The sequence below is a fragment of the Talpa europaea genome (genome assembly GCF_964194135.1).
Source record: "Talpa europaea genome assembly, chromosome: 13".
Taxonomy (NCBI): domain Eukaryota; kingdom Metazoa; phylum Chordata; class Mammalia; order Eulipotyphla; family Talpidae; genus Talpa; species Talpa europaea.
The window spans coordinates 27,195,167-27,220,970 of NC_140080.1; the positions used below are offsets into that span (position 1 = coordinate 27,195,167).

At 40.9% G+C, this 25,804-nt stretch overlaps 2 protein-coding genes across 2 annotated transcripts in view; one reads left to right on the top strand and one right to left on the bottom strand.

Moving 5' to 3' along the window:
* The window catches only part of RAD50 (RAD50 double strand break repair protein), a gene marked incomplete at both ends in the record, with an annotated part of 80,532 nt that extends 64,613 nt beyond the window's left edge, over positions 1-15,919 (top strand). The window contains 5 exons of the mRNA XM_084252288.1: positions 2,397-2,621; positions 11,995-12,080; positions 12,614-12,756; positions 14,244-14,377; positions 15,733-15,919. Coding sequence (XP_084108414.1) covers positions 2,397-2,621; positions 11,995-12,080; positions 12,614-12,756; positions 14,244-14,377; positions 15,733-15,919 — 775 coding nt within the window. The remainder of the gene's footprint in view (positions 1-2,396; positions 2,622-11,994; positions 12,081-12,613; positions 12,757-14,243; positions 14,378-15,732) is intronic.
* Positions 15,920-24,967: 9,048 nt separating this feature from the next.
* LOC311182892 (large ribosomal subunit protein eL15-like) lies at positions 24,968-25,582 on the bottom strand (the record flags this gene model as incomplete). Its single annotated transcript, XM_084252016.1, has 1 exon — positions 24,968-25,582. The coding sequence occupies one exon, from the start codon at positions 25,580-25,582 to the stop codon at positions 24,968-24,970; it is 615 nt and encodes a 204-aa protein (XP_084108142.1).
* Positions 25,583-25,804: the final 222 nt, after the last annotated feature.

Consider the following 25,804-nt stretch of genomic DNA (forward strand, 5'->3'; position numbering starts at 1 on the left):
TACCAATCATAAAGAATGTATAGCCTGTGAACCCTGCCTGAGTCCAAGCTGGTGCAGTGTAATATTTCCAGTGGAGTTTTTGCTAAAGCAGTTTATCATTGGAACCCATTCTGGATGACCCTAATTATACTTCATGCACCCTCACCAGAGTTAGTTTTTATTTTTTCAAAGATTTATTTATGCATACAAGAACTGGGGTACAGCCCAGAGGTGTGGTGGGTGAGAGGATTCACCAGAGACAGAGTGGGAAGTAGAACAGGCACATCTACTGAAATATACTGCTGAGGGGAGCAGCGCATGAGATGGAAAGGTCTGCTGCACCATGTGAGTAGCACCCTAACCAGCTGGGGATCGAACTTGTGTTCAGAGGCTGCAAATAGCTTCATAGTGCTGTTTAACCCCTTGCACCACCAGGGAGGCCCCAGAGTAAGTTTTTAAAGATTAGCATTATTCAGCTTTCATTTGGTTTTATTGATACTTGCTGTAGTTGCCACCTTCTTGATATAACAGAAGAGATATTATTCCCTTGTCTGCCTTAGAGTTGTTTGGCAATTCTGTAAGAACCTGGTTGATGCTAAGGCACCAGACTAGAATTAAAAGGTTGTACTAGTGAATTACTTGGGTTTTTTTTTTTTTTAAGATTGATTTATATATGCATACAAGATCCGGGGTACAGACCAGATATGTGGGAGGATGAGAGGATTCACCAGAGACAGAGCAGGGAACAGAACAGGCAGGCTGACGAAATACACTGCTGAGGGGAGCAGCGGGCAAGATGGGAGAGGTCTGCTGTGCCATGTGGGACCCTCACCGGTGCTGCAGAGGCTGTGGACAGCTTCACAGTGCTACGCTCAAGCGCCTACACCACCAGGGAAGGCCTGCAAATTACTTGGGTTTTTGAACCACTTAAACTGATTAAATAAGAATCCCTTTCATTCATTCCTTACAGTTTTTCATTTGTCTTGACTTTTCATAGAAATCTGTATTAGAAGATGCTTAGATTTTTCTAAAGGATCTAGTAAATTGATATTTTAACTTACAAAATCTAGTATGTTTAATCCTGTGTTGTAAGTACTCTTGGTTTAGCTGCTTAAAATCTCGTATATCAAGGAAATCAGACTTCATAACTAGGAGAGCTCTTCATCTTCATCCTCTTCATTTTTGTGATTAAGATACCAAGACCCAGAAAAATAACAGAAAATTATGATGAGAGCCAGGTATGTGACCACTGATATCCTAGCTCCCAAGCTTCAGCTCTTTAACATTGTAGTGTTAGTGTTCTTGGTGTCAGATTATAGGACTTATTTTTCAATAGAAGGAACTGTAATTCCTTCTGTGATTGTTTTTTACAGACTAAGTGCTATTGGTCTTTCCCAAGCCATTCTTCAACCAGGATATAACAGAAATGTCAACAAAACAGATAATCATGTCAATCCTGTAAGAATGTCCATAAAGTCAAGAGTACTACCGGGCACATTTAAGAAGGCGTTTAATAAGTAATTGTTAAATGTGTGAAGGTTTGTTTTTTTTTTTAAGGCAGACATCCAAATTGGGATTCTGTTATTACTGGAAAAATTGGTGTTTTAGGGCCTCCCCGGTGGCGCAGCGGTTGAGCGCTGGGCTGCGAAGCTGCCTGCAACCTCTGCAGCACTGGTTCAATCCCTGGCCGCCGGTGGGGATCCCACATGGCACGCAGACCTCTCCTGCCGCATCCACTGCTCCCCTCAGCATGTATTTTGTCAGCCTGCCTATTCTGTTCCCCGCTCTGGCTCTGGTGAATTCTCTCACCCTCCTGCGCTTCTGACTGTACCCAGTGCTTGTATAAATAAATAAATAAATCTTTTTTAAAAAAAAAATTTAAAAATTGGTGTTTTACTTCTTTTTAGTCAGTACAACACTAATACTTTCACAAGAGGAATTTGTTAGAGAGGAGTACAAACTTTTGATAAGTATTACAGCAGAAATTAAGTTTCATTGAGACTAAATTAAATTTTGTCTTTGACATATTGTAAACAAAGTGATGCATACTCAATAACTTATCAGTGTTGGTAATTGTGCATTCTTAGTTTGCAGTCAGAAGTTTGTGAATTTATAATATTAATCACTAAAATTGCTTTCCTTATATTAGTTGGTGTCTAAAAGGAGCTTTCTCCATGCTCAGATGTTATGAGGATTCTTTATTTGACACACAAAAATTAGCTGCTTAGAAACCTGGGATGCTTCAGAGATTTGGAATGAAGACAATTTTTTTAGTACTGAAGTTAAGAGAGACTTATATGCTGATAGCTAAGGAGAATGGTAAAAGAAGTTATCTAAAGAGATCTGGCTTTTCCATTTCAGGCTGTTGAAAGCTTAAAAAAAAAAATGTTTTTCACTTGTCATTTTCTCTTTTATAGTGAACATGAGAAGTTGGAAGAGAAAATAGATACTATAAAAAGAAATCACCATGTGGCAATAGGACGACAAAAAGGTTATGAGGAAGAAATCATTCGTTTTAAGAAAGAACTTCGAGAACCTCAGTTTCGGGATGCTGAGGAAAAGTATAGAGAAATGATGATTGTTATGAGAACAACAGAACTTGTGAACAAAGATCTGGACATTTATTATAAGACGCTTGACCAGTAAGTATTGGACTAGGGATTTGGTTCCCATTGCAATATCAACCTATTTTAGTCTTATTTTTTTTTTCCTCCCTTTTTTACTGGTTTACATATATTTCATTCATAAAAAGGAATGGAAAAAATATATGTGTATACACACATACTTAGTTGTGACGTTAAATTAAAAAGCATATTACTATTAAAGAGTACTCAGAATATCATACCTTTTATATCCAACCGAGAATTCTATCATGATCACTAAACTCCATTTAGCTCTTCCTATCTCAGCCTGTTGTCAGCCCCAGTCCTTGTAACTACTGGTAGGCTTTTATTTTCTCTCCTTTTTATGAAAGTGCTTTTATCATGTGTGTTGTTGGGTTTTTTTTTTTTTTTTGGAGCTTGAAAAAATGTTACTCTGTAATTTTCAAGATTTTCTCTTTTTATTCATGTGCTTATAGCTGTTTTTCATTTGTTTTTAATGAACATACAGGATATTTCCAGGTCTCTACTAATGCAACCTTTGTTGCCAGGAATATTTGTACCTGTTTCCTGAAGGAGAGGTGTAAGATTCTCTAAGGCATACATGGGAGTAGAATTTCTGGGTTGCAGGGTATCTTCAATTTTATAAAATAATGTTAAATTGTTTTCCAAAGTAGTTTTTCTAATTTACACCACTTGCCAAGTACAATTTTCTTTGATACTGATTTTGTCAGTTTCTTATGTTGGCCAGTCTGGTGGGTATTCGAAGTTTAAATCATTGAGGTCTTCAATTGCAGATTCCTGATTGCTTTTTATTATTATTATTATTTTAAAGCTCTAATTGATTTTCTTAATTCATGAATCAAACAACATCCCATCTCGCAAGTAGAAGGGTGCTGCAACAGTCCCCTGGTTTTAAATGATGTTGAAATCTTATCATATTCGATCATGTTGTTTCCTCATTGTAGTGGTTGTATCTTATCCATTTTAAGTGTATTTATTATTGGTCCTCTTATGGTTTGTAGGTATTCTATATCTCCTGAATTTTAATTACTCTTCAATTATATATTATATGAACATCTTAAGATTTTTGTTTATTTTTCACTTCTTACTGTGTCTTTAAACGAACAGATTTTATTTTAAAGTAGTTCAATTTACCCATTTTTTTCTTTTTTTTTGTATCTTGTTTAAGAAGTTTTTCCCTACTTTTCTATGTTTTAATTTTTGGTTTTCACATTTAAGTAATTTAAATAATCAATCCTAAATTGAATCTAATGTACAGTGCTGTTTTTTCTCTGAGACTCCCTTTGATCTTTATGGATATTTCTACCCTGTTCTCTCTTACCACCCCCCAAAGAGCAATTGGTTTCATATCTGATTGGAACCTCCAGTGATAACATGTCTTCGGTCTAGTTTTTTACCTTAATTTTTCAGTTAGGGTGTTCCTGAATTGCACTGGCATTATAACCTTGAATCTCAAGCCCATGTAAAGCATTTGTATAGGACTTTGAACTCAATTTACTAATTTTCCATTATTTGAGAATTGACAATAGAGGCTTTAAGTGTCTCGGGTTTTTGTTTGTTTGTTTGTTTGTTTAAGATTTACTTATTCAAGCACTGAGTACAGTCAGAAGCACCGGAGGGTGAGAGAATTCACCAGAGGCAGAGCGGGGAACAGAACAGGCAGACTGATGAAATACACTGCTGAGGGGAGCAGCTGGCATGGCAGGAGAGGTCTGTTGCACCATGTGGGACCCTTGCTGGCCCCCGGGGATTGAACGGTCACTGCAGAGGCTGCGGGGAGCTTTGCAGCCCAGCGCTCAAACACTGCGCCACCAGGGGAGGCCCAGTGTGTCGGTTTTTATGTGTTTCAGTATGGAAGGTACTTCTCACCTCTACCTTCTGTGGGCCCTGTGCCTTATCTTCTGCCCCTGGTGATAAGACCTAAACCTTAGGTTATGGAAATAGCCAAGTTTAGCTGCGTTGTCAGATTACATACTGACTAATCTAATTTTTCACTTCAACATTTGTTTTGCCACTTAGGGATTTTCCTTTCTCTCTTGTGAATTCAACTATGAACTTAAAATAATTTTTGTTATAAACCTGTCTAGCAATCTAGGTGTTTGTGGCAGGAGAATTATAAGTTATCAAAGATTTTGTTAATTGTTTTCTGAAAAGGAAAATTTGTTCCTATATGCTGAGGGTATCTTCTCTTTTAAGGCTTCCCCTGGTCAGATAAAACATAGTCAACAGATCAGCCTCAGAGTGGCATTCAAATCATAGTGCTTTCAGGAGAACAGCAGGGACCCTGCATTTGGTATGAGGATTCTTTTAGTTACTGATGATAATAAAGATGGCCCCAGAATCACCTAAATCTTTCACTTGTACAACTTTGGAAAGTACATAATCTTTTAAGATAAGTCCATTTACTATGAAAATTGAGAGTAAGCAAATTATGGTCATCTTTAAAAAAAAAAAAATACTACCAAGGTTTTTGTGGGTTTAAATTTGAAGGGTTATTCCATGAACATACCCTTTATTATCTTTCCCTGTCAGTGAATAACAAGACAGAGCTTTCTGGGTCCAGAAAGGCTTTTGGGATTGTATACTTACTCTCAGTGGGAACTTTTGTTATTTAATCTCTTTGATCTTAAAATCCCCCACCTCTAGATTTTACATCCAACAGTTTAAAGTTTAAGGTTAGAAACAAGGGCATAAGCTAGACTTACTGAAAGAATTATTAAAAGAATCCTTGCCTAATAGAGTATATGTACATATATTTGTGTTTTGGGGCTTTTTTCTTTCCTTCCATAATTATACCTTTAGCTGACTCATCTATGCCTTTAGGAGACTTTTTTTTAATTCTTTATTTTAAAGAATTAAAATTACCAATTACAATTAGGAATAACAGACCCAGTCCTTACTGGCAAGTTTATTTGAAGAGATAAGAATCAAAACCAATTTTTAACAATAAGAACCTACTATATAGGATAGGATAACTTAAATGGGTTGTGATTTTAAAAAAAAAACAACTGAATCTTACAAAGCAGGAAATGTTTGTGTAAAAGTTGATAAATGTTACATTTTTTGAGGCCTCAGAAATCAAATATATGGTGAAAAGTACCGTCTCTGGAGCCTAGCTGAATTTTAGTCCTGACTGTTGACATTTAATAACTTATTTAAATACTTTAAGCTTCAGTTCCCTCATCTGTAAAGTAGAAAACTTTTTTTAAAAAATCCATTAGCACATTCAATATAGGGTCAAAGTTATAACAAGGGAAACTCACAGGCCATGTAATCTACTTTTATCTTGGTCCATTCTTTACCATACATACTTAAAACTGTTCATTAATAGCACTCGGGAACTTAATAGATAGTAGGAAAGTGAGGGTAGAAGCAAGGAGACCAGTGAGGAAACTCTTATTATATCCTAGGAAATGATAATGGACTGGAGTAGGATAGAAGCTCTGGAAATAGAAGTGGATGGACTCGAGATTTGTTTTGGAGCTAGAACTGACAGGCCTTGCTTCTGGATTGGATGTAAGGGAGGTAAAAGAAAGAACAAAACATTGCTGCTACTTATTTTTGTTTGAGCAACAGTTTGTTGGGAGAGCAATTGCCATTTCTGAAAATGGGCAGAATTGGGGGGAGGGAAATGTAGCATTTTGTTTTAAACACTAAGTATAAGGTGGCTGTAGACTTCTAAGTAGAGAAGTTGAACAGGCAGTTGGATACATGATTTAGAGACAGGAGTTTAGGGGAAAGAGGTAAATTTGAGAGTCATCCGCGCAAATATATATATATATATATATATATATATATATATATATATATATATATATAGTACTTAAAGTCATAGCATGAGATTACTTTTGGAATAATTATAGGCAAGTGAACGGTCCGCGGACTCACGATGTTTATCCAGTGAAGATGTAGCTGATAAAGTGGGAGAAAAATTCAAAAGGTATGGTGTCTTGAAAACCAGGTAAAGTACTTTGAGATTCTTTGTTACTGAGAGCCCAAATATGTTAAGAACTAAGACGTGACCCTTAGATTTGACAAAATGGATGTTGGTAATGGCTTTGAGGCGCATTCTCAGTGACATGGTTGGCACTAAACATTGGAGTTGAATGAGAAGAGAGTGGGTGCTGAGAAATGGAGACAGAATGTAGATTATTCTTAATGAAAAATTCTGCCTGCAGGCAAGCAGAAAAGCAGGTTGACAGCTCGAGGGTAGTGAGGGGCCAAGTGTGGTGGGTAGGTTGGTTTTGTTTTCAATTTTACTTGCACGAAGGTCTCCTAGGGGCAGTTTTCTACTCAATTAACACGTATGAAACCCCAGGTCTGCAAGTGCACTGAGGAAGAGCTCTGTTCTGTCCTCTCCTGTCAGGCTAACAGCCATCTGATGAGGAAGGCCAAGGTAGGTGCTCCATAGTCTATTGGGCCTTGGTCTTTGGGTAATGAAGGAAGGGCACTTCAGTAGAGAAAACTGCCTATTTCATGGAGACATCACACTGAGCAGAGTGAGGGCGTGTGAGGGGTTTGATGGAGCCAGTCAGGGACTTGCGGGGGTGGGGAGGTGCAGGGGTGCTTTCCAGCAATTTAGGCTTGCTTAAGGAACAAAGCCAGCCTGTTTACTGAGTTCTGCTATCTGGTAATCAGACGGATTCTTCTAAATGAGAAGAAAAAGAGTGGTTTAGATTTCCCCAAAATTGAGTCTCCGTGGGCTTGTGCTTGTAAACAGTGGCCTTTGTAAGGTTTTTTACTATGAGATTTAAATTTACTTTATCACATAGAAGAAAGTAAAGTCCAAAATTTCCCTCATTGTTTTCACCTCTTAAAATGAAGCTTTTGTCAGTGTAATTGTTACCTTCAACTGTCTATTTAAGGTAACACAGGAAATTAACAGTTCGTTTTCAAGAAAAGACGATTACCATCTGTTATTAGTAATCATCTGGCAACATCACTGATTACAAGCATTGCCACTGGTCAAAGACACACTGAGCTGAGAAAGGGGGGAAACAGGCATCATTTAGAGTGTATTACCCCACTATATCAGTTAAATTGCTACATCAGTTATTTTGGAATATACCAAAGTATCGTGTACTGCCTTATGCCCAGAATTTTCCATCGTCATTTTCCCCAAACATGGAACATGGCATATGACGTCACTCTTTTGAGACTCAGTGGAAACATGTAATTTTAACAATTCTGCATCGAGAGAACCAGCTTTTGGGAGTGAGAACTTTTCCAGGGCTCACCCCTGGCCACTGTTCTCATCCTTAGAGTGGATAGAGTATAATTTGACACTGGCTGCCCCGGTAGCATCAATCAGGTAGATCAAACCTAAAGATGGGCACTAGCATTTCCCTCTCAGTGTAAGCCGTCGTCGTCTTTAAACCAAGTGTTTCACTTGTTATAGTAGTCGAAATACTGCCTGAATTTTCAAAGTTGATATTTTGGAATCTGGTTAAAGGAAGTTCATTTTAATGGTTTTAGGAAATTAATAGTTTTAAGGGTTTTATCTAAAAATGGTTAATTTTTCTTCTAAGCATACAACCTAAGTTTGGCTCATTGGGAGTTTTGAGTTTGCTGAATAATTAAAATCACTGTTTATTTGTATTATGAATGTAGAGAATATGATGTTCTCACAGCGGTGGTACCAGGGCAGCAGGGAAGAATATCCAGTGGGTCATAGCCAATTTTTAAGCAACCTGTGTAGCTCAAGTGTGGTGCAGTTTCAAATAGAAGAATAATGTTGGAAAATATCTTTTGGAAGTATCATCTTTTCTGCTTTTTTTCCAACTAGGCTAATTTTTGTTGTTTTTGCTGTGCTAGTGAGATTTTTTTTATTAATAAGGCATGTATGTATAAAGTACTCCTAAAGTGAAAAAAGTTGAGAATATGGGGAAATAGAACCCAGATGTACTAAGGAAAAAGATAACCCAGATAGTTACAGAAACTTCATTTGAGCTCCAAGTGTGGTGGGCTTTCAGACAGCTAAGACCACAAAAGGAAAATTCTGTAATGGCTAGAGCAGGCATACTGCAAAGAGGTGCTGAAAGATAGTGCACTTAGTCTGGTATTTATTTTTTTAAAGATTTATTTACTCAAGAACCAGGGTACAGGCCAGATGTGCGGGAGGGTGAGAGGATTCACCAGAGACAGAGCGGGGAACAGAACAGGCAGATGGACTGAAATACACTGCTATGGGGAGCAGCGGGCGAGACAGGAGAGGTCTGCTGCACCAGGTGAGTTGCCTTCTGGCTAGCCAGGGATCGAACTCGTGCTGCGGTGGCTGCGGATTGCTTCATAGTGCAGTGCTTAACCCCTTGCGCCACCAGGGAGGCCCAGTAACAGAACTTTTAAAGAAATCTTTCCAAGTCTTGAGTCTTTAAATAAGTGATTAAATCACTTATAAACTATTTTCTCAGGTCTGTTTACTATGTTTTGGGAATCGTTCATATGAGTGTGTATATGCATTTAACTAGAGGACAGGCATACTCCAGGCAGATGGTAGGTCTGATGCAACTAGCCAGTTTCCAATCCATGAAATTAAAACCAAAGCTTTTAAGTATTAGCTGCTGTAGATAATGGTACAGACATACAGCTGCACACTTGTGCATGTATGCCAAAAAGATAGCATCTTAGATATGGAATAATCGGTTCAGATGGCATGTGTATTTTAAACTTGTTAGTGCCAAATTTACCAAAAACGTGTGAAATTTGTTTCCACTAAGTTTATAGAAGTACCCATTTCTTGGTGATTGCATTTTATATTATCAACGGTTTTAATTTTGACTTTTTTCTTTTCCTATTAAAACTTTTCCCACTGATTTTCATTCTTTTCCTGTCCTAGTTATATGGTTTTATCTTTTCCGTTATCTCTGAAGTATGAACTTTAAATATACGTAAAATCTTATAGGGAGTTTTGTTGGAACTGTATTAACGAACCTGAGGAGAGTGGATCTCTTTGCAATATAGAATCTCTCACTTTGGACCCTATAGTATCTCTCTCCTGTAGGGACCTACTGTAAAAGTTTACAACTTTTTCTTCTAGACCCTGTACCCTTTTGTTAAATTTCTTGCTATGTATTTTGCTTTTATTGCCACTATGAATAGGATCCTTTTTTAAAAATTGTGTTTCCTATTAGACTTAGCTACTGATAATTTCTAATAAGTTTTAATTTTCATATATTCTTTCTTACCACCTTATTCGTTTTAATTAAAAATCTAAGAAATCAACTGAAAAATGCACACTATAGCACCTACGAAAACAGTGACAGATCATCTTTTTTGTCTCACTGAATCTGTAGGGTGATAACTGCATCTTTTAGCACACTTCAGGCTATTTTAATATTAAATTTAATGTATGCTGTGGATGACTTCTTTGCTGAAGTTTTTTGTGAAAACAGTATTACATCAAATACTTTTGAGGTTTTTTTTTTCCTTTTAATCAGTTAATTCAGTGAAGTGTCAGTGTTGTACTTATCTTGCTTTCTTGGGATAAACAATATTTGGCTATGGCATTGTTTTTAATACCGTTACTTTATTTAGAATACTTGCGTATTCACATGGTCTATACTTTTTCTTTTCCTTCAAGGCGAAAGTTTCTCCTTGCTGTGTAATACTTATATACTTGGGTGCTAGGAAGACCTATCTACGTGATTTGGTAACATCTGCTCATAAAACTAAATGAGCTGGGTGGCTTTAAAGAGTGAATTTTGATGTCCTTTCAATTTTAATTCTATTCAGAAGTTGTTAATATAACCTAGCCACTTTTCTCTGATCTTGAGCAAATTACTGATGTCATCAGATTTCAGTTTTCATGATGAGAAAATGGGGATAACCAAAAATAACTCCCAATAATGTAAGGATTAAATATGTAATATGTAATTGCTTAGCTTAGTTGTGTCTTTAGGTAAATGCTTGTCAGTAGTAACCACAGTTATCATTGTTATTCTCACAAGTGGATTAATGCAGTTCCCTTAATCACCCCTTACTGTTGCACAGTGAGACTGAAAATGTCATACCGGACAGGGAGAGATGATGCAAAGATAAAGTAAATGGTCTGGCAAACAGCAGTAGGTGTCACCTCCAACTGACACACCCCTTGGCGGGTCTAGCCCTCTCAGGACTACAACTTTTTCCTGCATTGCTGTCTGTTAGCACTAACCGCAGTCCAGGATGCACCACTTCTGTTGCACAAGGAGCCACAGCAGAGGCTGTGTGTGCACCTTGGACACCCATCCCCCACCCCTGAGCTTGTTCTTCACATGGAAAATGCTCTTTCATGTTAGTTATGGGGGATTTCTAACTTGGATAGAAAGTGACTTTTTTAAGTCACTGGGGATTACATAATTGGCCACAAGATGATTTTCTGAGGTTTTTGAGAAAAATATTAAAAGCTTGTCTATGTCGTTTTGAAAGGCGCATACATACAATGTTAGGCTGAGGTATGTAAAGTATAAAATGGAGCCTCATCAACAGGCAGAATATGGTTTTTTCCAGTCTATCACTTTTAGAATCCTTCATCTGATATTTTAAATGTATTTATGTTGAGTCATTTCTTTGTCTCTTGCTGGTGAACCAGAAGATCATGAAGTAATTGTGCAGAGGCAGTAGCATTACGCGCGGTTTCTTTTTTTGTATATATCAGATAAGAGGCCTGCAAGTGGAAGTAGTATGGCCTCACATCCTTTGTATGGCCGTGGCATTGCCTTTTTTCACTGGTGAAACATTTTTCAGTTCATAAACATGCTTCTAAAGAACCTAAGGGCTTTTTGACCATGGGTAACTTAGTGAGAAAGGGTTAGATTTTTGACAGGGTACTTTGTACTTTATAGCATTTGTTTTTTAAGAGTATTACAAGGGACCGACTGCTCTGACCAAGGGAAAAAATAATGCACATAGATGGAGTTAGATTCAGCTCACTAAGTTGCCCTCTCTGAACCAAAGTTTCTGAATGATAAAAAGCTCACAAATTTAAGGACTAAAAGCAACTTTAAGAGACTGACTTTTAGTAGCCCTTAATAGTAACAGAGGAGAAGAAAGAAACCAGTTCCAGAGATTCACCTATTTCCAACAGGCTAAGGGACATAGTAGACTTCACCTCACACACCCCCCACCCCTTAAATCACCACGACTTCCTGCAAATGGTGGACATCAGTGGAGTTAGTCCTTCCAATAAAGTTAAAGACCTAGAGCAATGAAACTATGCTTTGCAGTGGTCGGTAGTAGCCAAGAAGCAAGGTTTTGGATGGTCATTCTTAATATATCCTACTTATCATTGAGGATATTGGGGAAATTTTTTCATGAAATTGTTGCATTTTACGCATTGCCATAGATTCAAATATTCTTAATATAGATACTGTTACATATATTTTTTCTTTAAAGTACCAATAACTTTTTCCAGAGCAATCATGAAATTTCACAGTATGAAAATGGAAGAAATCAATAAAATTATTCGTGACCTTTGGAGAAATACTTACCGTGGACAAGGTAATTAACACGGTGTGTCACAAATGTTTTTCCCAAAGCCCTGTCCCCAACGCTTGCCCAGACCTCTAACCGTGCCCGTATCCTTGACTTCTTCTGAACATTTCCTTGAGATTTTTTCTAAGAATTCTTATCGTGACAAAATCTTGTAACAAGAAAAAAAGTGCACAGTTTTCTATTCCAAAGCCAGATAGGACTTACATATTTGGCTATGATGCACAATACATTTAGCTGATGACCTAATAGGTTCGGTTAAGGTGCAGATAGGGATAAGCTGAAATGCGATAAGAAAACCAGCAGGAGGAAACTTTTAATAGGGGAGCGGGGAAAAACCAGTGTGAAACGGAAGGTGAGGGCAGCTGGGTTCCCTCCAGCCAGGAATCCTCTCAGCCCAAGAAAGAGATACCAAGCCAGCCCATGCTTTCCTACGGTCATGTCAGCCTCAGATACTGCTTCTAAATGTGTTAACCATGTTGATAAAGGACAAAAGGTTACAGATTGTAAGTGCCTTTGAAATTTTCTTCTTCCTGTGTCAGATATTGAATACATAGAAATTCGGTCTGACGCTGATGAAAATGTATCAGCTTCTGATAAAAGGCGGAATTACAACTACCGAGTGGTGATGCTAAAGGGAGACACGGCCTTGGACATGCGAGGACGGTGCAGTGCCGGGCAAAAGGTAGGCACCTCAAGAGCCCAGGAAGCCACCTTGCACGCTGCCCGGTAAACAGAATCTGAATCACTGTGTCAGTGCTAAGCAGCATTTCCTGCCACTACAACAGGCTTGAAGGAAAAGGGCCTGAAAGTCTCACAAAATAGCTAAATGTAAAACGAACCAAGACCACACATTTCACAGCACTCCTGATGAGATCAAGTCACTGTGTCATGAGTGAGAGGGCGATTTTTTTCCCTGCCCCCAACTTTTTTAAAAGGTAGTTGTAAGATGCATCCTGATTTCAGAGAAGTGATTGAGCCTCCTCAGTCACTTAGAATGTGAGTCTCCTTGAGAGGGCAGCCTTGTAAGACCTACGTTGAGTCTTCAGCACTACCCAGAGCCTCGGCTTGGGGCCTGCAGACCATCTGAAAAAGGCTCTAGACCCCCAGGCTTTGATACCTCCTCTCCGCTGACACAGAGATGTGGCTCACAGTGTAAGCCTCCTTTGTTCAGAGTGACGCAGGTGATCATACTTATTTCTAACAGCCCTGGGCCCCTGATTTTGGCGAAACATTTTAAATCTGGAAGTAGATGTTCACGTTTATCTGAGTTATTTTTATAAATGGTTTTCAAATTTTGCACAGTCATTCCATGCGTATGTATTTCGCTGTCAGCCCAGACAGCTGATACCAATTTTAGGCTTCTGCAGATTATTATCTTAATCCTAGTCTGCAAAAATGACAAATTTGTGAGCTGTAATCAATAGCCCATGCTTATTTTGATGATTTTTAGTGACAATTATGAATGAGAAAAATAACTGGTTTTGAAACACAGAATTAAAAACTGGTTTTTAATTCTTTGGATTAAAAAGGGTCAAAATACTTTCTAAAGATTTACCTTAGCTACTCCAAATGATAAAAATGAACAGTAATTACTTCCCTGGTGTTGAGGGAGAAGATAGACTTATGGTGTGGTGGAGGGGGACTTGGAGCGCCACTCTGAGCAGCCATGGGGGTGGCAGCAGGAGTCGTCAAATACAGGAAGGAAGTGCTTGTCCCCAAAGGGTCAAGGTATGTACGGATGGCCCTGGCTCCTGCAGTTGCCGACCTGGGCTGAGCCTCAGAGCAGCTGTGAACTGTTCACGACCCTCACGCACCTGTTGCCGCACCTTCACGCACACAGTCAGGGACGGACAATCTCCGGCTTACACAGAAGTTTATACTCCCTAGAATAATCCTACACACTTCTGTGTCCCCTATACCCTCAGATGACTTCGGCGAGGTTGAGAGTTTTAGTATGGGGTTTCTAGTAACTGTGAAAGTACCTCCTAGTTTCAGTTGCTTGCATGTCTTACAGGTCCGCAGAAGTACAGCAGCCTGCGGGGCCCCATTCCCCCTCTTGGGTTTCTGCCTCACCTTTCCCTTTCCAGGAGATCGTGCCAGGTCCGTGCGCTTCCCTAGAGGAAGGAGCGGAGGGCTGTGTGCTCGCTCGGGTTTGCTGCTGTTTTCCAGGTACTGGCCTCACTCATCATTCGCCTGGCCCTGGCTGAAACGTTCTGCTTGAACTGCGGCATCCTTGCCTTGGACGAACCGACAACGAATCTTGACCGAGAAAACATTGAATCTCTTGCACATGCTCTAGTTGAGTAAGTATCTCAGATTTTCTAAAGTAAGATGAAGAGAGTGAAAACCTTATATCTAAGTGGAGAAACTTTAGGTTGTCAGAAAAGTCATAATGTTTTTTTGCAACAAAAACAGAAAAACAAAAACACGTCATGACTTCCAACAACCCAGTAGTCGATGCCAAACCCTAGGCTTTACCTTCTGATGGTAATTCAGAGTCTTCACAGACGTAGCTCATGCACAGCAGCCCCAGACACAGCCTGCATCTCCCCAAGTGTGTTCACAGGGAAATTCATGGGGAGGGATTCCTGGCATAGTTTGGTTTTTCTGTGAACCCATCAGGTGGGGACCCACACGTCATACAGGCCTCAGCATGTGCCACAAACATTTTGAGGGGCCGACAGCACAGTGGACTACCCCTCCAGCTCTTATGTCAGGCAACATCTACGGAGAATGACACTTTTTATGGGAAAAGTTCAGCAGTAGCTCTCTGGAGTCTACCGAATTGCACCCACCTTTTACCAGCCCTTGTTTAAGGACTATGCTAATAGAAGAAAAGCATTTTTCCCTGAGGCACAGAGACTTTGAGATTCTCCTGGTCCCAGATACACAATCTGGCAGAGATGTTTCCTGTCTGCTAGCAGGGATTGGGCCAGACTTGAAGCACCACGGAGCCACTTTTTTCAATGTGAACAGCAAATAAGAGCTGGAGCTTTTGGAACCTGAGTATATATATTACAGCTCCAAGCAAGGGAAAGTCTTTCAGGTTTCTCATTTACCTCAGTCTCGGCCTGGTTACCTCGGCATACACAGGATGAGAAAATATTCTCCACACACCCACTCAGGCTCCCTGCGTGTCATACGAGTGATGCATCTAGTGACTGCTTGTGGCAGAATTCTAGGTAGACCCAGCTCTGAAGAAGGCAGCAGGCTTGCATGTTATTCCCCCGACCTGTAGTTTTTTTTTCCCTGCCAGAGAAGATTAGTAACAGATCCACACAAAAAAAAAAAAAAAAAAATCCAGGCAAAGGAGTAAGTCAGACTCCTAAAGTTATGCAGCATAAATAGTAAGTAAGGAAAAGTTAGTAAAACCTTTCTGCCTACTTGAAATTCCTGAGCCAGACCTAGGCAAAGAGACAAGCCAGGCCATACCCACTGCCTGGAGGAGGTGGACCCCTTCCTGGTTGGGCTGAAGGCTTAGGTCCACCACCCCTCCCCCATTTCCTGCGGGGCTGTCAGAACCCAGCGCTCAGACTTTACAGGAAAAGCCTGGTTGTCAGCACACATTCACGTGTCTGATGAGGTGCTCACTGACTTTTTCTAATAAAAGGTTATTGGTGCTTTTTAGTAATAAAATGTTCTAAATATATTGTTTCAGGATAATTAAAAGTCGCTCACAACAACGTAACTTCCAGCTTTTGATAATCACTCACGATGAAGATTTTGTGGAACTCCTAGGGCGTTCTGAATACGTGGAGAAATTCTACAGGATTAAGAAGAACATTGATCAGTGCTCCGAGATTGTGACATGCAGTGTTAGCTCCCTAGGATCTTACGTTCATTAAAAAATGTTCAAGATTTAATTATGTTTGTACCTGGCCCTCAGACGCCTGCTCATTTCTGGTATCAACTGGTCACATGGAAAAATACAATCTTTGAAAGGAGCTTTGTGTTTTAAGATTTTAAATCTCTGGGGCCTCCCTGGTGGCGCAGTTGTTGAGCGCTGGGTTGCCAAGCTGCCCGCAGCCTCTGCAGTGCCGGTTCGATCCCCGGCTGCTCCCCGGCCACCGGAGGAGGGTCCCACATGGCGCGCAGACCTCTGCCGCCCGCTGCTCCCCTCAGCAGTGTCCTTCGGTCCTTCTGCCTGCTCTGCTCCCCGCTCTGGCTCTGGTGAATTCTCTCACCCTCCCGCGCTTCTGACTGTACCCAGTGCTTGTATAAATAAATAAATAAATCTTTTTTTAAAAAAAATTTAAATCTCTGAAAGACTTATCATTTAAACTGAGCTTACCCCCAGCCTCTACCTGTGACAGGCCCACAGTAGCACTCGGCTGCTCGCCTTTCCTCACCACACACGCAGGTGATTTCAAGACATGAAGCTACTCACTCACCTTTGACTTCTCAAAACACTGTTCAGAAGTAGGTTCTCACTGCTTTGACAATTTAAGGTTTGGCTATTAGGGAAAAAAAAAGGGCTAAGTGTGTGTGACTTTTGAATTTTTTTCCTTGACTGATTTTTGAAAATGGAGTTAATCAGTGAGTATATCTAACCATGACCAGAAATGAATAGTAATAGTTACCTCTGTTCTTAACTTTATAAATCTGGCTATGTGACCTCATTCTCTCGGCCTCAGTTTCCCCAACTAAAATTTGAAGTGTTTGAATGGGGCTTCAGAATTTGGAAGGGACCTTAAGTCATTACCTACAGTAGTCCCCCTGCTCTCTGGGGGGAATGGATACATTCCTGTACCCTCAATTAGTGCCTGAAGTCATGCTGGTGTAAGTAGGGTCTGGTACTATATTTACTGTTATACATACATTCCTATGATGAAGTTTAATATATAATTGACATTAAGATTTATGAGGCCATTTATAACCATATACCATAATAAAAGGTGTATATATACTCCCCACCCCCAAATCCTTATTATATGTAATATTTTTGGACCATGGTTGACTGCAGGCACCTGATACCATGGAAAGTGAAACCACTGCGGGGGGGGGGGGGGGGCGTCGGCGGAAAGTACTGTAATTCCATACCCACCGTCATCCTTCCACAGATCCCTGCCCCAGGTAGTCAGTCATGCAAGCTTGAGAGGAAGTTCCCCACCTCCCCATAACGCACACCCACCTTTGGAAACTTCAACAGCAGGGCGTCCCTTCACTTGGTCTGATCTGACAAAGTATGTACGCGCCTCACTGTATCCTCAGCTTGCTACACCTACATTCCGGAGTGGGAGGCAAGCAAGGTTCACGTTCAAAGCCATGACTGGCTCCGTGGGATCCAGTCATGTTTGGAAGATCAGGCCCAGCATTTTCTCGCCAGAGTCATTCTAATAAAAACCCAATCACATTTTTTTCCTGGAATTGCCAACTAATGTCTCAAAGCCTTTCGCAGACATCACACACTTTTGAATTAGACTTTGTGGCGTGCCCTCCTTCACGGTCTGCAGTCATGTGGCAGTTTTCTGTCATCTGCAGATCTGGTGAGCGTAGATTCCAGACATCCCTTCTCCGTCGGGACCTAATAGAATTAAGGCCTAAAGGATGTGGTCAGCTGAATAAGGACCTACAAAGATACCTAGGTCTTAATCCGTGAAGCTTGCGAGTATTTCCTGATACAGCAAATGGGACTTTGCAGATGTGGTTAAAGCTAAGGGCCTTGAGATGGGGATTGTTCTGGTGAGCCCTAAATGTAATGACAAGCATCCTAACGAGGCAGAGACAAGAAGTGGAGAAGAGTGAGCAGCAACCTTAAATTTCTGGTACGGGGTTTGGGATGATGAGCGTTGATGACAGAGCTACAAGGCAGGGATACAGGTGACCGCTGGAAGCTGGGAAAGGCGAGCCAATAGAGCCCCTGCAGCCTCTGAAAAGAACCAGCCTTGCTGACACCTTGACTTTAAGCCCACTTAATCTGATTTTGGATTTCTAATCGCTGTAAGACACTAAATTGTGTGGTTTTAATATGCTGAGTTTGTGGTAATTTTTATACCCACAATAGGAAACAAATACAATATCCATTGTATGTAATAGGTTAATTTTTGCGCATCTGAAATACCAGCTAAGTAATAAACCCTTAATAGAACTCAACAGTGAGTTACTCCACTCATTTCCTGTATTCTCTGCGTCACAGGAAGAAAGCTGGTGGAGAAAAGCTAGTCCAGACCCTCATGACAGTGTCCAGTGACCCTAATTTAGCTTTGAAAAATTGAAAAAAATCCTCTACCAAACTAGCATGACCTTAATAAAAGAACCATGAAAACATCAGACCAATTGCAGTACAGAAATCAGTTCAAGTTCCATAGTTAAAAAAAAAAAATACAATAACCAAGAGGCTTATAGCCCAAGAACACAAGACTGTTTAAGAAAAATTATGACACTGAAATGATGACTATTAGTTGGCAAAATTAGGCATCTAGCTTTAGCAAGCTCTTAGTTTTTCAGATTTTCCTGTAAGTCGTGTTAACAGCAACGGATATAATTTTCCCATTAAATTATAAAACCAGGTATCTTCTAGCAACATGTTCTCATCCAGCCATTACAACAAGGAACACATCTAGTCTGCCCTGAGGATGTGGCTTCCCCTGCAACCCTGGCAGGGTGGGCATGGCCATGGGCATGGCCATGGGGTAGGTGCCTTTCTGCCTTTTCATTGCGTCTCCCCCTTTCTCCATTTAACACACCCGTACATACTTGGCTGCGTGGGCAGCGTATGGCGGTCACGATGACATGCCAGACTATTTGGACACAAATCCTAGTACTGCTCACTAGCTGTGAGACCTTGGGGAAGCCCATGTCTCCTCTCCTGCTTTGCTTTGCTTTGTTAGCTGGACTGAAAGACTGCACGAACTGTGTATAACTGCCTCACGCACAGTGATTAGTACGTACTTGTTAAAGAAAAATCTTGCTTGTTGCAATTATCTTTCTCCCCCATTCTGCTCACTTGCCCTTACTTGACAATTTTAGCCCCTAGGTCGTCGTCGTTCCAGAGTACTAAACTTCTTGATGATTGGTGACTTCAGTCTCAAGATGATTTGCTACAACCCTCTGGCCTCAGTTCCCTGTCCCCTCCTCTAGGAAGAGACAGATGCGCGATAGTCTTACTCTGCAGCGCAGTCCTTTTAATAATGACCACGACCCGTTTTTACAACAGTTCCCCACCCCATCTTCACAATTTATAGCACGGACTAACAATTTGAAAAGCACAAAAGTCTTCCATGAAGGAAACATTTGTTACAGTATCTACGGGGGGGGGGGGGGCACGGTGCACCAGATGAAAGCAGCGCCATGTGTTCCCGCCATGTGTTCCCTCGCACCACTGACTAGAGCCACAGCTGGCAGGCACCGTCGTCACACCCTCTCTTGAGATGACAGCCAGTTCACTCACCCTGCCCTCATGCTGGCCTGGTGGAATGTGGCCAGGCTTGCCATGCCTCCCGCTCAAAACACCCCACTGTGACACCCCCAAAGCCAAGGAACTCAGGGAATGTAGGCCAAGGGACGCAGTTTTAGTGCCTGCCCTGGGCCTCACTGCAATTCCCAAGTACCGTCCAATGCAGAGACTGGATACTCCTCTAGAACCCTGCTGCTGACAACTGTCCCTAAGGTGACATCTTATCACTGGTCTGGAACCAGATTTACAGCTGTGGTCTCGCAGGACCACTTACGGGCACACTTGACAGGCGATTCCTGAAGGTCTGGCCTCCAACCTCTTGGAACAGTGACACCCTCAACAGGAACCGATCAGCCACAGGAGCAACCACAGGCGCTTGAGAAATTGAATAAACTTCAACGCCTACACAAGACCACGCTTTCAAGATTAGTAGAGGTAACTGTTTCACCAAATACTTAGAAACAGGGTTAAGCTAAGTAGAGAAAAAGGTGTGTATTCTAAATACAAGAACAATTTTAGTGAATGGAGATAAGAAATCTACCAGGTAAAGAATTCAAAGTAATGGTCATAAAACATCACATCAAACTTAGGCTGTACATACCCTGGGTCATTCATACATACATGCATAGCTTCCTACATAGACACAGAGCACAAGAGTTGAAAACCGTAAGTTAACTGAAAGGTTCAATAGCAGAATTTATGGAAGAACTGGTAAGTGAGCTCAAAGATAGGGCAGTGAAGCTTAACCAAATGTAGCAATGTCAAAAAATTATTTTTAGTGGGCCTCCCCTGGTGGCGCAGCGGTTGAGCGCTGGGCTGAAAAGCTGCCCGCAGCCTCTGCACCGCCAGTTCGATCCCTGGCCACCAGGCGAGGGTCCCACATGGCGCGCAGACCTCTCCTGCCTCCCACTGCTCCCCTCAGCAGTGTACTTCGGTCCTTCTGCCTGTTCTGCTCCCTGCTCTGGCTCTGGTGAATTCTCTCACCCTCCCGCGCTTCTGACTGTACCCAGTGCTTGTATAAATAAATAAATCTTTTTAAAAAATTATTTTTAGAAATTAAGATAGCTTATGGGGCCTAAGAGACAATATCAAATGGAATAACATCTACATTATAGAGATACCAGAATATAGAGCAAGATAGGAGTAGAAAATTCATTTGAAGAACTAATGGCTGAAACCCTCCCCAATCTGGGGTACAGGGGGTACAGAGTGTACACAGTTCTAAACAAGATGGATTCAGAGATTCACACCAAGACACATTAGAATTAAAGTGTCAAAACTTTGATATGCAATGTTAAAAAGCATGAGAACAGGTTACATTAAACACATTACATAAAAGGTTACATGCTACACACACACACAATCACACACATAAGGCCATCAACAACTTTTTCAACAAATGCTGCAGACCACAAAGGAGTGGGACAATGTATTTGAGCACGGACAGAAAAGAACTTTCAGCTAAAAAGAGTCTATCCAGCAAGGTTATCATTCAGAACTGAAGGGAAACTGAGAAGTTTACAGACAAGCAAAAGCTAAATGAGTTCATCAACACTAAACTGGGTTTATAAGAAATAGGAAGGTATCTGGCAACCTGGGTGGTGATAAAAAAAGAAAGAAAGAAAGAAACATGAAAAGGTCTTAAGTAAGCTGAAAAGAAATGGCACTGAATTGAAACAAGAAAACATGAAAGAAAAAAATCTCCTTTGTAAAGAGAAATACATAGTAAAGGTACTGAGTCAATCACAAAGCTACAGTGAAGGTTAAAGGACAAAAGTACGGCCTCCTTGGTGGCGCAGGGGTTAAAGTCTCAGCACTCGCAAGCTATTGCCAGGCACTGCAGTATGAGTTCGATCCCTGGCCAGGGAGCAACCCACATGGCGCGGCAGACCTCTCCTGTCTCGCCCACTGCTCCCCTCAGCAGTGTATTTCAGTCAGTCTGCCTGTTCTGCTCCCCGCTCTGTCTCGGGTGAGTCCTCTCACCCCCCACACCTCTGGCCTGTACCCCAGTTCTTGTATGCATAAATAAATAAATCTTTAAAAACGGGCGGGGGGGGAGCAAAAGTAGGAATCGTAACTGAAACTGCAAAAACTAGGGAAACACACTCTGAAAGGATGTGAAATGTGATGTCAAAAGCACTGAACATAGGGCAGAATCACAATGTAGACAAAGTCATTAAACCATGAAGGCAGAAAGCAAGAGAAGAAAGGAACAGAGGAAACACAAAAAAAAGGCAGAAAACATAACAAAACGGCAATACATGCATACATAACTTAAAGCCACACCTGACACGAACACACACTGAAAGCGAATGAGTGGAACAAGAAAGCTGGTATAGTCATACTTAGTCAAGGAAAACAATTTAAAAGACCACAATAAAAGTAACAAAGAGGGGCATTACAGAGTGATAAAAGGATCAATTCAGCAAGAAGATAGAATATTTATAAATTTTTATGAAGATAGGATTGCTTGATATGTGAAGCAAATATTAACAAACTTAAGAGAAATTAACAGCAATACAGTAACCGTAAGGGACTTTAATTCCTGTATCTATGGGCGGATCACCAGATAGAAAAATCAAGAAGAAAACATTGGTCTTAAATGATGCATTAGACCAGATGGACTTAACAGGAATAAAGAGTCTATCCAAAAGCAACAGAACACACATTCTTCTCAAGTGCACACAGGACATTCTGTAAAACGTCAGGCCACGAAAGTCTCAAGTTTAAGAAGACTGAAATCGTGCTCGGCGTTTTTTCTCACCACAGTGGTATGAAGCTGGAAATCAATCACAAGAAGAAAACTGGGAGAAAAAAATTTTGTGGAGATTAAAAAACTACTGAGTCAATGACGAAAATGAATGGGATGCAGCAAAGCAGTTCTCAGAAGTGCATCATGCCCTACGCCTACAGCAAGAAACAGGAAACATCTCAAACACCTCGCAGAAATAAGGGAACAAGAAAAAGAACAAATGAGGCCCAATTGTTAGTAGAATGAAGAAAATCATAAAGATCAGAGCAGAACCAAACAAAACAGATGAAACTAAAAGCTCAATCTCTGAAAAGATAAAACTCTAACTAGACCCACCAAGAGAAGAAGAGTATAAATCAAAATCATAAATGGAGGAACAGTTACAATAGAGAACACAAATAGGGCCTCTCTGGTGGCGCAAGGGGTTGAGACTCAGCCTATGAGGTTATCCGCAGCCTCTGCAGCAGGAGTTTGATCCCCGACTGGCCAGGGAGCAGCCCACATGGCGCAGCAGACCTCTCCTGTCTCGCCCACTGCTCCCCTCAGCAGTGGATTTCAGACAGTCTGCCTGTTCTGCTCCCCACTCTGTCTCTGGCGAGTCCTCTCTGCACCTCTACAACTCTGGCCTGTACCCCTTTTCTTGTATGCATGCATAAATAAATCTTGTAAAAAAAAAAAAGAGAACACAAATATAAAGGATCATAAGACATGACCATGACTCACCCCAACAAGTTGGGCAGCCAAGATGAAATAAATTCCTATAATCATACACGCTTCCAAGACTGAATCAAGAAGACAGAAAATCTGAATGGACCAGAAAAGGGAATTGAATCTGTATCAAAACCTCCCCCAAAAGAAAAATTTAGGACCAGATGGGTTCACTGGGGATTTCCACCATACTTTCAAAGAAAATGTAATATCTATTCTCAAACTCTTCCAAAAAATTGAAGAGGGAACACTTCCAATTTTTTTTTTTCCAGTTTAACAGACATTTATCCCTTGAGTCAAACAACCTCTACACACAATGGAAATATATGGTTTAAGATTTTGAGTGGAGGGCCTCCCCGGTGGCGCAGCAGTTGAGCGCTGGGCTGCGAGGCTGCCCGCGGCCTCTCTGGCGCCAGTTCGAGCCTCGGCTGCTCCCCGGCCACAGGAGGAGGGTCCCACATGGCGCGCAGACCTCTCCTGCCGCCCGCTGCTCCCCTCAGCAGTGGACTTCGGTCCTTCTGCCTGCTCTGTTCCCTGCTCTGGCTCTGGTGAATTCTCTCACCCTCCCGCGCTTCTGACTGTACCCAGTGCATGTATAAACAAACAAACAAACAAACAAATAAATAAAACATGCCTCCATTAAAAAAAAAAAAGAAAGAATTTTCAAAAAAAAAAAAAAAAGATTTTGAGTGGAATTTAGGTCTCAGTAAGTTTTGAGCCTGCATGTTTTCTTGAAAATTGGGACTTTTAAGACACCTAAAGAGAAGTTGCAATTAGATTTTGAAAGCATTCTTAAAACAGCAAAATCGGAATTGGTAGGGATTAGGGTAATTTCTCTCTGTATTTCTACACAAATTCACACTGGAGACAGCCGTCTTCTGAAGACGGGAAGCCATAAATTCTAGACTACGGTGTTGTGTCATGTTAAGGTGGGCAGTTGATGGCCTAGCCAAGTTAGTGGAATGGTACTTCTGCTGTTGGCCAGGGATGAGAAAAATAACTGTAAACACTGTTAGGTAAGAGACAATAGATGACAGCTACATCTATTATGACTTAGTTCTTAGTAGCCTTATGAGAGTAGATGTAGGTTGATCCAAGATGATTTTTAAGACTGACTCAACAGTAATCTACTTTTAAACAAAGCCAACCATCTTTCTCCAGGTTCCTAAAGGTGTGACAAACAGATCAAGCTTTTAAAACTTTGATCAAAGTGGACACAATTTTTTATCCTCACACTTGAAAGGTATGTGACTGTCTCTGGTCTCCCAACCCATAACATTACTAGTTTATAATCACAAATAATGTCAGTTCCCATTACTGACCACTGTGCACATAATTCAGGATCCTACATGCCCCATGAAGTAATGGGATTCAATCAGGAGCCTTGACTTGAATGGTATCGTGGAGACACTTGTTTATGTTAACCAGGATATTTCATTTATAAGAACAGGTCTTGTAACAGGTTTATTCAATTCTCCTAGAAATGGTAGCTTTTATACTGATTTTCAGAAGCAAGTTATAAAAATGGAATATTGGACTAAAAATGTGGGCCCTAGTTAACTTTCATTTTTTTTCTGCATACAATCACAACAAAGGATTAGGATAACATTCACGTTTCAAGTAAAATCCAACTTAAATTTGTTCTCACCAACTCCTAAAAACAACCACTTGAGAAAACCAGATCATCACATTACCCCAATGAAGTTATAGGTTTTATCACATGCACCAAGAAAGCTATAGTGCTAGTTTCTGCACTCTTTTTTTACAGGATTTTACACCTATTATACCAAATGGCATTTTAAACACTGACATGTAACTCCCTAATAAGATAAAGCAAAGACAAAGCATTTATCTTATTAGAAACAAGATATATCACTTACAGCCTTCAAACATTATTGCACTTTAACTCTCATAATTTGACAATGCATTCATGAAACAACCTGCAGACACTAATTTTAACAAATTAAAGAACACTTTTAAGCAGACATAACTGTCCTAAATTGTTTATTAGGTAAGAATTTTGCAAACATTACTTAATTAGCGGTAACGGTGGAGCTGGAGCATATTGCGCCTTCTCCAAGCTGCACGGCGAGAACCACCAATAGCGTGGTGAAACTTGTGGCCCTTTCCAAGGCCACGGCTCTTGTGGCCTGCAGATGTTAGCCCCTGCATCTCCCTGTGCTTGTGGACTGGTTTAGTGATCCATTGGGCGTCAGGGTTTCTTCTGATAGCTTTATGGAATGGATCGCTGAGGATAACCTCAAAAAATTTGTACGTGGAATCTTCACCAACCCAGTAAGAATTGAGGACTCTCAGAGCTCCACAGTGGCGTCCAGCTCGCTCTTCAGCAACAGATTGAAGGCTTCTAGCAAACTTCAGCTGATTTACACCATGGTGGACAGGCATGCCATAGGTTGCACCCTTTGGAACTGGACATTTGAGGCCACCACGGCGCACACGTATCCGATATATGACATAACCTTGCTTGGCTTTGTATCCCAGTCTTCTAGCTTTATCCCGCCGGGTGGAGTGGGGTGCCCTGTGGAGGGCCGACAGCTGGCAATACTGCCAGCAGCGCACCCTGAGAAGAAAGCGCATCACATCGGACTGCTTCTTCCTCCATAGTACCTGCATGTATTTATAAGCGCCCATTTTGGCTTACCTGTTGGCTGCCTGCAGACGGAAAGGGCCACTTCCAAATGTTTTTGACAAAGCCAGCCATCACCATGATACTAAAACCAGTGAAGTATACCACAAAAAAAAAAAAAAAAAAAAAACTGAAGTTCAGGGAAATATCCCTGACGAAGATAGATGCAAAAATTTTCAACAAAGTATTAGTTAACCAAACTCAATGAAAAGATCATGCAGCATGAT